Below are 14,579 nucleotides of genomic sequence, written 5' to 3' on the forward strand. Positions count from 1 at the left end.
GTATTTTTTTAAAAGGGGGGGAGAGAGGTTCGCTTTTTCCTTGTTTTTCTTCAATTATTTCTATGTGTTAAATTGATTAAAATCTATTTAATTGGGTCTTCTATCCTGACGATTCTACAGAAAGTCGAGCTTTATGAAGCGATTATCGTGAAAAATTCCTCTTTATCTTATTAAATTTTAGTTATCCGAGTACTATATAATGTTATATAAATGAATTAATTGTCTAGATTAATGTATTTATCATAGAAATTCAATTATCTTCGCTCCTATTCCTCACGTCTGTTAAAATCATTTGCTCGTATCTTCATAGAGGGGGTATAATTTAATTAATTTTTAAATAAAAAAATGAGATAAATATAATAAATCATATAAAATTTTCTACTTGGCTGATTGTTAAAATATTTATTTAAGAAGAAATAAAATAAAATCAAATAAAAACTTGTTTTTTAAGTAACACAAAATTAGCTCATCATCAATTTGTTTCATGATCATCCCTCGTAACACTACATGAAAATGGTTATTCTTAGATCTTCTGTGATTAAATTTCTTTACTTCATGGGTTATGATTTATATTTTTCACGCTCTCTGCTTTAATTTTTGAGTTTTTAAGATTGATTTTGATGTATCGTTAAATTATATTCACGTTGTATACCCTACAGCTGCCTTGTTTTATGTCAAGTGTAACACTAGCCAACTAATTATTCACTCTAGCATTGTATTTTAAAAAAAATAATACAGCTTATATGCATAAAATATGAACCTTTATACATAGAAATTAATTCACCCTCCCATAGATTTAGGCTTGTGTCTACTACATACAGAAGCCTAAACTTTACAGTTTTACAGGTGTATATAGAAAAAATTTTCGGTGTAAACTAGTAAAAAAACATGAATATTAAATAATTATCCTGTTTATTATTATATAAAAACATTTGGAGGATGTTAAATATTCTAAAAATGCCTGAAAAAAGTAGATTTTTTTTCAGGAAGTGGTATGTTAATGTTATCACATTTGTAATCAATAAAATTAGAAATTTTTGCTTTTTAATTGAATGTAATAAAATCCAGACGTTATTTCTATGTTAATTAGGTTATTAATCAGTTATTTAGTCCATAAAATGGTTAATTTGCATGGAAGAGAACGTGTAATTCGCGCTTGAACTCTTGACCTTTTGGGGTCACGTATTGAATCGAAGTTTAGAAAGTGCGAAGGATTTCTGTAACAATCAAATTAGAAACGAGTTTTTAAAACTTTTTATGTTTAAAAATAATTTGGAACAAAGGTCAGAGTTCATTCTATGTATAGGCCTTGTTTAGATGATGAGTTACAAAACTTTACATGTGTAATCGTAATGGTTTAACTAGAAATTCTACATTTATTTGGCTTTAAAATTATATAAATATAATTAATTTAGCTAATTATACGAATAAGTAATTAAATTTAAAACAAAAATATGTTCCAATTTCTTTCCTAGACACCAAAATTAAACTGAAAACGGGCGTAAGAACACGTAATTTCTACGTTGCGAATTGTTAAAATTTTACGAAAAATCAACTAAACATACAGTAAATTATTTGAGAAAAACTAATAATTATATACCCCTTACCCGTTATAACGCCGGAGGGTGTTATAACGGGGATGACGGTTAGAAGGGTTATTGTAATTATTGTCTTTTAAAGGTCCCATTGTGCAGACATAACTTCATAAGCTCTGTAACTTTAAGGAAACGTATTATATCCCCCCTTGTTTAACACACACATACACACAAAAAAAGGGTTCCCCCCTCGAATTTTACGAGTTCCGTATTGTTGTTAGTATTGAAAGAGGGTCAAGAAAATGGATTTGTTCTTTACAAAATTAAGTTATACATTCTTTTTTTTATAATATATTATTTTAATTTATATATATTATTATGATTCATTTTAATGACTGAGCGCTTCTTTCTTAACAATATTTATAAGACAAGGATAAAGGAATAAAAGTGGTACACGGTTTTGTACTGTCAGTCATTCTCTTACTTACAGATTTAATTGCGTTTCGTGTATTATCAAACTGTCACAGACGTGCTGAAATGTGTGCCATGAAAGAACACCTTTGTATAATTACTATTCTACCAACCGGTTTCTGGTTTTGCTTCTTTTTTTTTATTACACCATTGTGCTCTCTCCCCCTTCCCTATGTGTGTGTATCGAGCACGATATGCATTGATTTGTAACGGATACTGTTCATTTTTCTGTATAAACAAAGGGTGCAGAAGTCATTTTGGTAGCCATCAATGGTGTAAACGTCATACGTGACTTGGATTTGTAGATTGGGAGCGCTGGCACCACTCTTTTCTTCATTCCCCAATTATCAAAACTTATTGCTGTATAGTTTTTAGTGTAAAATCCCCCCCTTTGTAAGGAAGGAACACGTTTCTTCACCCCTTCTTAATTATTAATTGTTAAAAATCATGATCTGTATGGTCTTAAACGTGTGAAAATCTCCTTGTAAGTGGAATTTTGCAAGTAAGGAGGCTCCTTGCTTCACCCCTCCTTACATTTTTTAAGCTTATAACACGTAAAACATACAAGGATATTTGAAGGATTTATTATTTTTACGAAATTATATTTAAATTTAAGAAAAATTAATTCGAAAATCTCTTCCTTTAGTGAGAAACATGTTTAAAAATTAATTTTTACCAACACTTTTAATGAATTTTTCGAGTAATTTAATTAATTAATTTTAAATTTTAATGCAGAAAATCAAAAATAGAAGGGTTTTTTTTGTGTAAAGCGTGTTTCATGTAATAGACTTTGAATAATTTAAGGGATAAAGCGATGCATTGTTGAGCTCTTAACAGCTTTCGGTGTATAGATAATTGCTATATACAGGTGTTAATACGGTTATAACATGTGTATACTGTATTGTATAACTGTGTTGCAGCTTTAAAATCTCATCTTCACACTTAAACAATAAAACTTTAAAGTCTTTACGTATGAGTTTGAAGACTTCGTTTGTCTATTTTGCTAGTGTGGCCATGCGAATGACGTTATTTTTCGATGTATCTATATATAAATACTAATCTGTGCATCATTGATCGCCATGGGAGATCATGTATATCATTCTTTGGATATATTGCATGAGTTTGTACGCGAATGTCAATGTCCTTGGTTTCCTGTCACTTTATCATCCAGTTTAACCTTAAGATTTCCAAGAAGTTCAACCCCTCTTCGACTAATTTAATGATTCGGAAAAGGTATCCTTGCCAGCGACAACAGGAGCCATACATCTTTTAACTAGAATAAACGGAGCCTGAAGCGATTGTTTGCCATATTTAGCCTTTCTAGCCTTCTAAATTAAGGCCCTCCTTCGAGTATGTCTATCTTGAAGATAAAACGGGGATGGGGTTAGGTTTATGTTAATTAAAAGAATAATTTATGTAAATATATGTAGAAGACCTTCTAAAGAACTTAGATAGAAGGCCTAATATACAGTACAGTACATACAAATCACTAAAATTGGGGTATTATTTTAGTAAAATCGGAATTTGAGTTTAGTGAATACACAGAAGGCTTCTCACACGCGCGATGAATCACTCTAGCCTTATAAATTAAGGCTACACCTCGTTAAAATTATTGAGTGTTAGGAACTCCTAGTATGAGTGACGAGTTGAGTACACACGCAGAATGCCTTTTATACATGTAAACAGAAGACACCTGTAGGAATGTAATATTAAAACCGTCTAAATTCAGGGGTTTCATTGTTTATTCAGGAATATAATCGAGTGATTTAAGAGTGAGGGGCTTATTTATATAGAAGGCCCTATAATCAAGGCCTCTTAACAATTGTATGAAGGCATCTTAATCCAAAAACAAAGCAGTGTCGTATTATAAGTGAGGATCCCAGGTAGTGTACACAAATAGAAGTCCTTGTATAAGAAAGAAACATAAAGAAAAGGAAACATATTTATTTTCTGTACATGGATTTTATTCATAGAAGCATTTTGAACAAGAAAGTAAATAGTCTGGTGCTAATGACATACAGACCTCTTGAAAAAAGTTTTGTTGAGTGCACAGAAGTCTCGGCACGATTTTATTTTCTTTATGAGGCTTACAAATAAATGTATAATTGACTATTTATAATATTTATAAACCAGAATTTACGGTACGCTGCAACGTGCTTTGGGTTTTTGAAACTATATACAAAGAAATTAACCATGGTTATAGTGATTTCTTTCCTTCCACTAAGTTGGGAATTTGCATGATTTTTTTCCTTTTTTTAATAATATATGAGGCCTAATATAATTTAAATAAAAATTCGATAAATTAAAAGGCTCCAGGCTTATCAGTTCCCGCTGTACAAGCCTTAATATGCACGTTGTAGATGATTAGAAGGCTGTTAATTATAGTTTTATAATGTAAAATCTAAAAAAAAAATTGTTAAATATAGTAGAATCTAAATAAATTCTTAAATGACTCCCCTCTCGAGAGTTTTTGACTAGTTATAACTGATGAGAAAACAAATTTAGGATCGTGCCACAGCCTTACAAATCGGGCCTTATACATTATATGTGCTGTTATGAGGGCATAAAGTGATTAAGAAATGGTGCACGAAGTGGGGGCCCTTTTTTTTTTAATTTTAGCAGCCGTCACGTCCAATTCGGCCGGGCACGATCGCTTAAAAGTGATTCGCAGACACCTCGTGAGGCCTTCAAAACACAGAATGACAGTCCTTAAAGTGGAGACACACACAAAAAAAAAAGTAAACAATAGAAAAAACTGATATACCCTGTTCTACTTTTAAAGGTTGCAGCGTTGTTTAAAGGCCTACTTGGAATGAGCTTAGCCCATTGATTCTATTGAAGAGGCGAGCTAACTCCTGCTAAAAAGGTAGAGGGGGATTATCTACCTCGATACAGGTGGAAAATTTTGGTGAGTAGGCGTACAAAATGGCTCCGAAACCCTCTGTGCAACGTACGTTACATGAGACGAACGAACAAACAAACTTAACAGTCCCTTGAGGAAGTGTTTTATATATAGTGTATATATATATAACTATATATATAGTACACACAGATGCACGTGCCGCTGTTGCAACGGCCGATCTGTGTTGCAGGCTATTTATAAATAAGGGTCCACTGTTCTATCACTGTTGTTGTTGACTGTGGTGTGGTCGAGGCGAGGGGCTGCGACTGGACTCGGATGTCGTCGATACTGCTGCAGGACTACTGGGTGCAGCACTGCTGTCTCCGTAACTACCGAAACTTCCGTTGGTGTTGTCGTTTTCCTCCACTGGTACCCTCCGTCCTACTAATTGATGGTGGTCCGAAGTCACGTTGCCACTTCCACCGCTGCTGCTCGTGCTACTGGCTCTGGTACTGTGACTTCCGCTTCCTCCGCTTGTCGACTGCTGTTTTAGGTGCTGCTGTTGCATCTGTTGTTGTAGAATTCTGAAATTTAAATACATTTCATTTAATTTGAATCCTTTGTAAAGTCATTAAGCTCTGGGGGTAAAGTTAATGCAGTGTTATATGAGGTGTCGCGTTAGACTTCTTCGGAAATATTGACTGTTAAATTAAGCTTTCAACATAAAAAAGTTGAAATTAATAGTGTTATTTCTCATATAATTGATGTTAAAATGCTAAATTTTAACTCGAGCTTAATTTAGAAAGAAGCAAAGTTCAAAGTTTAGACTAGCCAGAGTTTGGGTAAAATCAGCTAAAATTTATAGCGAAATTCAATTAGAATGAAGGAAATTCGAGAAAAATTCAGTTGGGCCAGCAAAATTTTGAAAAATTTCACTGAAAATTTCAATTTAAAACCAATAAAATTTGAGAAAAATTCAATTGGAATCGACAAAATTTAAGCAAAATCAAAGTTAGGATCAGCCAGAATGTAAACAAAATTCGGTTAAACCCATCTAAAATGCTTACAAAATTCGAATATAAATAAATAAATAAATTAATTAATTAAATAATAAATAAATAAAGAAGGGGGGAAAAGAAAAATTCAAAAATTTCATTAAAACACAATCAAAGTAAAAATTAGAAAAATCAAAATTAACTTCAATTAAAGAGTATTATCTGATAAAATAATAATTATCTCTCGAAGAAATTAAATTATCTTACATTAAACAAATTCAATTTTCAAAATAAGAAGAAGGAAAAAAAGAAAAAATGAAGAAGACAAGAAGAAGGAGAAGAAGAAGAAGAAGGAATCCATTTTGAAAATAATTTAACTTAATTGAAATAAGTAAAAAGCTCAGAAAAATAATTTAAAAGTAAAAATAATGAAAATGATTTCTGAGTGATGCCATAAAGAAGAATAAAACTTAAATATATATATATATATATAAGTAGAAGGGGTGAAATTAGCTAGAGGCTATCTGGATAATAAAATGGAAGAGGTGAACAGAAAGATAATTAAATCGTTAAGATGCATTCTTACAATTTAATTATTTCAGTAACTCATTTCTGATCTCTCTTCCTCCTCCTCCTCTTCCATTTTTTTCTCCCCTTTTACAATAATTTGGCTCGATAAATCTCATAATTTGATACTGTAACATTTAATATACAATATCTACAAGAGTATAAACATAAAATAAACTTAATATACTCGGTGTTTTAACTATTTAAAACACGTTTTCTAACCCACCCCACTGTCGTGTAATTGCTAGAAGTTTAGGAGAATGAAGATAATTTAAACGTTTTCCTCCCTTATCTAATCTTTGATAATGTAATAAACTGCGTGTTTAACATTGTTTCGCTAATGTGGAACAATGTGCAACTATTGTTATTAATTAATTAATTTTTCGAGGGGGGTGAGTTTATGTGTTTAGTAATGTTTAGTAGGAAACTTCTCTATTGGTTGGCATGTATGGGTTTGTTGTTTGTTACGCTATATCGAGGTAAATATGGCAGTTATGTCGACCAATTTAAGTTGAAAAGTATGCTGATTTTCTGTAGTTTGTTCATGCAAATTTTCGTGAAAATCGGATGGTTGTAATTTAAGTTACATCTAAATTTAGTGAGGAACCTTTATTATCGGTGCCAGTTTGTTACGTAATATAGAAGTAAATATAGGAGTTATGTTAATAAAAATGGGTTGACAAATACGCTGATTGTCTATAGTTTGCGTGTGTAAATTTTCGTGAAAATTAAATGAGTGTAATTTACTTTAAATTAATTTTAATTAGGAACCATTACTATACTTTCCTATCAATCTGAGCTATTTGTTAATGATTTGAGCTATCTGAGATTGGAATTAAATTATGAAAATGCTTCAAAAACACGTAAACTCTGTAAAGTTAGGGATTTTTTTCTACAAATTTTCACGAAAATTCAATTAAGTTTTATTCTAAATTCACGAATGTGTCGTGTATCCTCATATCAAATTAACTCATCTTTTAATGTAAATTTGAAGCTCCCAGTTCAAACGTGGGAGATAAATTGATGAAAATGTATTAAAACACTGTAATTATCTTTAAATTATTTAAATTATGTGAATATATATTCAAATAAATAAAAGAAATTGAACATTATTTATCCCTTTTTTCTTCCTCCTCCATTAATTTATTGGAAAACAGTACAAGTTGTTGCTTTACATATGCCAAAATATAGGAGATATATTCATGAAAATAATACAAAAACTACCTTATTATCTATAGAATCTATGTATAAGTTCCCAAGAAAATGGAATAAAAATAACCACGTTTTTAATTTAGTAACAACGTTTTATGTGTTCAACATTTCGTGTCTACGTAATTTAACCTCTATTAGAAACTATATAAACCAAGTATAAGCATTACATTAATGAAAATGTATTAAAAACAGTGTAATTACCCTTAAAATTTTAAAATGATTTATATATAAACTTAAATAAATGAATAATTTTAAACCCCTTCCTCACCATTCATATTAATTTGTTAAGGAAGTTAATACAGGTTTTCGCATTACAGGAGCCGAAATAATGAAGCTACACTGATGAAAATTACAGAGAAAATCCCTTATAATCAATAGAATTTGTATATAAATTTTCACGAAAATAGGACCAGGAATTTTATATTTATTACAACAAACGTATGGACATATATATAGCCTGGTATAAGTGAATAACTTGATATATGAAATTGGTTAATCAACTATAAACAATTTAAATATAATAGATATATATCTAGCATGTATTTTTAGTATTGACCTTATAACTGATTGTAGTCTCGTTTGTTCCGCCATATTTGATAGCAATGACAACATGATTGACGAAATTTACTATAATAAAATACCTGTAGATACAATATTCCTTCCATGTTGAATAATTTAAAAATAATGATTTTCAAGATAGGAATCTTTAAAAAATAGTGATAGAATCATAAAATTTAATGTATTTTTAAGTGTCGAATTCAAGTTGTGTTGGCCTAAGAGGTGTAGAAGTCCAAGTTCACATCCAAATTGGAAAATTTAGATCGCTATCTAAAGGAAACAAACCTTATAATTAAGCATAGAACATTCGGATGATCAAGCTTAAATTGAGTGTAGTAAAGGTAATATATAAAAAAGGGGGGTTCTATCCGGTTGGTGCTACGAAAATGTCGACTTATGTGCGGATGTAGTGTTTTTTTTTGTTTCTTGACCTAAATTTAACATAGTAGAAGGGTGTAGAATCGAAAATTTCATTCCTGATACAGTTATTATTGTGTTGTGACAAGTTATGAACCACTCTCTTTACTCCATATATACCAGAAAGTTACAGAAAATAACGTGAAGATACAGAGTTTGTGAAGAGCAAACACTGAAAGTAAGGTTTAGTGATGAAATAAACTGTAGAAAATCGAAAGATTTTAAGTTTATTTAAGGGGTAAATTATTATTTTTTTTCGTCGAGTGAAGAGCGAGCTTTCGTGTCGTACGTAATTATCATAAAATAATTGATACTAGATCAATAATTTCTTAACTTGTCACTGGTTAAATCTAGTTTATTCTCATTAGTATGCTTATAGAAGTGTTAGGGTGATGTCCTCTTTAAACCAGTTAGCTGGCACTTACACTATGAATCTCAGGTTACTGTCAAGGTAGTATATTCAAAGATACCCTTATATATCTTAGTATAGTGGTTGTATATCTTAACATTTAAAGTATTATCCGGGGTAGGACTGTTAAAATTTCCATTCGCTACGTTAAATTAAAGGATACACAAGGTTAAAATCGTATATTTGTGGTGACGTATAGGGGTGAAATATTTTAAAAAGTAATTAAATTTAAGCAATTTTAATAAGTTTAAAGGCTAAATAAAAAAAAGAAAATGGCAGCTGGAGAAGAAGAAAGATGAAGAGAATCTCTTGTGTTACAAATCAGAAAAAAACACCTACACGTATACGTGACAAAAGTATTCATTAAGTTCTAACCAACGCTTCTGTGCAGTTTCAAAAATTAAGACAAGTCTATATTAAGTGGCCTCATTTGGAAATCAGGCTGAGAGGGTCGACACCACATGGGATAGGTCAATTCATCACAGGCCATCTCTCCACACGTCTGTCAGAGTGGTCCTTAACCTGACACAAACAATTCCTTTATAGAAAATTGTTAAAGGAGACGAAAATAAAAAAAAAGACGACGACGATGATGATGAAGATGATGATGATCAACGCTTCCTTCTTTTAAGTAAAAAAAAAAAACGAAAAAATTAACTTATTTTAAAGCCTTATTAAGTTGTGTAGTAGAAAATGGATGCTGCGATTTTNTTTGCTATGACAATGAGAGCGAATACGGTTACGCTGTGTTAAACTAGTTAAGGTATAGAGGAAAAAAGGAGAGTTCAACCATTGGATCTACCTATTTAAAGGAGACGAAAATAAAAAAAAAGACGACGACGATGATGATGAAGATGATGATGATCAACGCTTCCTTCTTTTAAGTAAAAAAAAAAAACGAAAAAATTAACTTATTTTAAAGCCTTATTAAGTTGTGTAGTAGAAAATGGATGCTGCGATTTTTTAAAATAGCATTCATTAAACGATCGTTACTTCAGCCTCATTATTTCTAGGATAAAGGAGAAATGTGATCTCTATAGGCTAGTTGGGGTTTAAAGAAAGGTAAGAATGTCGATCTTTTAGAAGAATCGAGTTACTGGATGGTCAAATTACCTTTTTTCAACCCCCTTTCTTCTTCTTTTAAATTTGCATCTTGTATGGACAGTGAGATCACGCCCGTTTTAACAATCGGAGTAAGTTAATTTATCATCATACTTATCTGTCAACAAGTGGATGGAGGTTTTTTTCTATCTCACCTTACTCCTTTTTTTTAAATATTCTAGTATATTTTAGGTAGGATTTCGTTGAGGAAATTGAGGAAACGGCGATCAGAAAGCGCATTTTAATCGAGGTTATAGTCATTTGTGTTATAAAAAACACACTTTACAGTGATTTTTGGATGGTAAATTGTGTTTTATAACTAAAATAATTGCGAATATGAAGTTTATACGACGATTATATAACGCAAACACGAAGAATAAATCGTTTTTTTTATCGAGAAATTCTTTAATTACTACCGTGTACATCATTAACAGGAATGTATCCTACAATGTTTAAGCTCTGAACCAATCAGAGAAGCGATAAATTAAGATTTTAATCGCTTAAAATCCCTAAAATCATACCTATTACCCGCAGGTTATGTGTGTTAAAAAGACAAAGAAGTGCGGGTTATACACCGATTTTAACTGCAATTTACCTAAAAAAACACCGCTAAAACACGTCAAATTACAAAAGGATCCTTCAGAATAGACGGCTCACCCTAATATATAGGCTATATATATAAATCTTTATTTTATAATATAGAAAAATCTATATATATTTGGTTCGTAATTAATAAAATTCGTGTAATTCTACGAGTAGATCTTTAATAGAGAAAGAAAGGAATAATCAATAGAATTTGTATATAAATTTTCACGAAAAAAAAACAGTTTCGATTTAATTTTCAAAAAATAATTTTGATCTAGAATAAAAAAAAAATGGCTTCTACTACCCTTTAAATCTCTTGAGAAATTTTAGGAAAAGGGAGACATTTTCTCTCTTCTCTGTTTACTTACCTTTTCTACTTAATTTTATATAAAACTAAAACCTTCCAAACTTAATTTATATATAAAGGAATTCTACTAAAGTTAGATTATTTAAATAAAGTTTCTATTAAAAAAAAACACAAATTTTTCTGCTAGAATTTTAATTAATTGAGGTTAATTAAAGGTGTGATTTCTCTTAAACGTAATCTATTGTGGTTGGATAATGTTAATTAATTCTACAAATTTAATAAATAAGTTTGATCTTTTTGAGTGTTTAATTTGAAAAAAGTCAAATGTATATGATCAATTTTAAGCTAAAATTTGCGCTTGAGTAGATTACAATTGCTTGGGGGTTGAACAAGGAATGTTAATGTAAAGATTAAGCAAATTTTAATGTCAGAATTAAATTAGCATTATTTCTTAATGGTAATTAACAAATTGGACTTATATTTCACATTGAAGACTACTAAAAGGTATCAGAATCAATCTGATATCACTAGTTTTATTCATATATACGTCAAACTTTTCTCAGTTCTGGTACACCAAACTTAAGCTGGATTTAACCTTGAAACCATGTACCACCCCCTTCAAAAAAACCCACCCCAAGCCGGATACGAGAGAAACCAGGTAAGAAGAGTTACCATCGTCGGACCATAGAGTTCAGATTAAAGATAGAGACGAGCCTGGAGGCACATTTTGAATCACTTAAAGCATTGTCTCGAGTTGAGGGGTTACGTTTCAATTTAGTTAGAAGACGAGTGAAGTCTTTAAAGTGTTATTTTTATCCAGATGTTGAACCTTCCAAGTATAAAGAAATCAGAACTTAAATTAATTTTTAATTAAGAGGGTGTGTTTTCTATTGTTAAAACAGTAAGGTTTTTAAACAATGGAAAGAAGGTGTCAGAGGACGATTTTTAAGTGACAAAACAAAGTAATTAGCAGAGTTGCCTTTCATATCAATCACTTAACCGCATCTAGATATTAAAAAAAAGTCATTTTGTAGATGGAAAAAGAGTGTAATTATGCCACAGAAGGAAAGTCCTTTCGGTCAAACACGAGATGTCACACTTCATTAGTCTAACTGGATTCTTTTCCTCTCTACCTCTTGAAAAATCGATGGGATGTTTACACAAATTTTTATCTGATTAATGAGTTTTTCAACCCTCATGCTTCTTTTTTGAGACTAATTTTTTTTCTCTTTAGAAAAACAGCACAGAATCATAATATAGATTTGAATCACTCTCCATTTTTCTATAGATTTTTATATATATTTTTTTCTCTATTAAAAATTGTTATAGATCTCTTTTAAAATGTCGAGAGTATTGTTTACAAGTCTTTAAATACGAGGAAAATGTGGAAATTTGCAAAAATTCCCGATCACTAAGTCGAAAAATATGCGAAAGTCTGGTTACGTAATTGGCAAAACATGCGAAATTCGTCACGAAAAATTAAATTTTAACAATAAATTTAAATATAGAAAATGTGTAAGATGAGGAAAACTCGGTTGAGATGAGAAAACCCCCCAAAAATAATTAAAATTACGTTATAATTCGAGTTAATATGGGATAAGTACTACATCTAAATCAGCAATCTCCTCAACGTGAAAACAAATCCTATGCAAAAATTTAAAAATATGAATATCTTTTTTTGATAAATTCGAGTCAAAGTTCCTCATAAGAATGAGGAATTAGAGGTGAAATTATAAAATTAAATCGAGTTTACGTAGCAAGAGTAATAATAAAGTAATCGGAGAATTGGAAGATGCAAAAATTGCAACAAACAAATGTAATGGATGCAGAAAAGATAAAATTTGAGGAAGAAGAGACGAAGAAGAAGAAGGAGAAGATTTGCTATGACAATGAGAGCGAATACGGTTACGCTGTGTTAAACTAGTTAAGGTATAGAGGAAAAAAGGAGAGTTCAACCATTGGATCTACCTATCTTGTACCGCAGGGTAACACGATACGAGAGAAATAGGGTGAGCGATTTGCAGCAGAATATCTGCTAAGGGCCGGATGTCTGGACAACCCGCTGTTGGTAAATAGAAGACAAGGCTTGTTATGCGAAGCGCAGTCAACTGGAGCACACTTCTTCAGGTTCCCACAAGCTTGCAGATGGTGAAGTTTGCCTCACTGTATAGATATCGACATGGAGCCATGGAATTGTATACGTCCTTCCTTCGACCTCCCGCAGTTTTCGACTTCTGATGTGTGCAATGATCGATTCTTACCATCGTTTTCTCTTCCACCAAACGTAGTTAAACATAAACAAAAAAAAAAAAGGGGACTTGTTTGTCTTTTGGTAATGCTTAAAATTTCCATCTCTTCTTGTGCAATAGTGTTGTGTTCCTCTTCCCTAAGGTCATTTTAAGTGTTCTAGGCTTTTCCGTATTGCTCTACCTTAGGGGATTCCAGTTTGTACGGTACGGAATCGAATTTTAACACAGGAAAATGGGGTAGGAAATGCTTGGATTCTGTTAGATACTCGTTTAAAACGTCGTAAATCGATAGGAATTAGGCAACAAACGGTCAATTGTAGTAAAAATTTTATAAATTTCTTATGTTTTCTCACTTACGTTCATCATCCCTCCCGTCTTTCTGCATACACATCTTTAATTTATCGTGTATATCCACGAGACGAAGAGATAAAATCCCGAAGAAATTCACCTTTAAAACTATATAAATCATGTAAAAAAAAACACTAGAAATTGACGTCTTTCCTACCTTAACACGTCGATAGAAAATAGCGAGTATAAGCTGGTGTATGAGGTTAAAAATTGAACGATGTCTAAAGTGATAAACTACATTTAAGAATGGGGATGTTGTGACGTGTTTATGAGGCTCAGTTTTCCACCCTATTTTAAAGCTTTCGACTCATTTGCGGTCTTGCTACTCTACATAAATCTTTCTTTACTCGAACTGTCGACTGTTACCTTGCACATGTGGAGCCAACATCCCATGCTATATGAGACTAGGTCACGCACGTCCCAACAGTAATCCGGACATCAAGAAAGCAATAACTTATATATCCCTCCCCCTCTTACGAGTTTTATATATATTGATAAAAGGGGGGAAACGTCGAAAAACTTTAGTTTTTTCTTCTACAATTTCCTAACTTTGATATCAATATAATAAAATTTTTCAAACGGTTAACTGCATTTGTCTTCTATGTAATTTTTATTTTTCCTACTCCACTCCTTCTTCCTTTTTTTATTATTTTTCTATAGAAAAAATAAACATTACTTATCAAAAGTAATCAAATTTTAGATCCTGTTCGGTTGTAGATAATAAAGAAAATATATTTTTCTATCTACAAATCCTTTAAAAAACACGAAAATCGTGCATCGCTTGCATTCAGCATCCTTGATTTGGATCCTATTAAAAAAAAACACAAATTTTTCTGCTAGAATTTTAATTAATTGAGGTTAATTAAAGGTGTGATTTCTCTTAAACGTAATCTATTGTGGTTGGATAATGTTAATTAATTCTACAAATTTAATAAATAAGTTTGATCTTTTTGAGTGTTTAATTTGAAAAAAGTCAAATGTAT

At 31.2% G+C, this 14,579-nt stretch overlaps 1 protein-coding gene across 1 annotated transcript in view; it reads right to left on the minus strand.

Moving 5' to 3' along the window:
* Positions 1-3,968: 3,968 nt before the first annotated feature.
* LOC111627308 (homeobox protein SIX6-like) overlaps positions 3,969-14,579 on the minus strand; it is a 37,370-nt gene continuing 26,759 nt past the window's right edge. Inside the window, exon 2 of the mRNA XM_023370870.1 lies at positions 3,969-5,432. Within this exon, the coding sequence (XP_023226638.1) occupies positions 5,129-5,432 (304 nt within the window). The 3' untranslated portion in view covers positions 3,969-5,128. The remainder of the gene's footprint in view (positions 5,433-14,579) is intronic.

The sequence above is a fragment of the Centruroides sculpturatus genome, unplaced genomic scaffold, assembly GCF_000671375.1.
Source record: "Centruroides sculpturatus isolate CEXI.00-Female unplaced genomic scaffold, Cexi_2.0 scaffold33, whole genome shotgun sequence".
Taxonomy (NCBI): Eukaryota; Metazoa; Arthropoda; class Arachnida; order Scorpiones; family Buthidae; genus Centruroides; species Centruroides sculpturatus.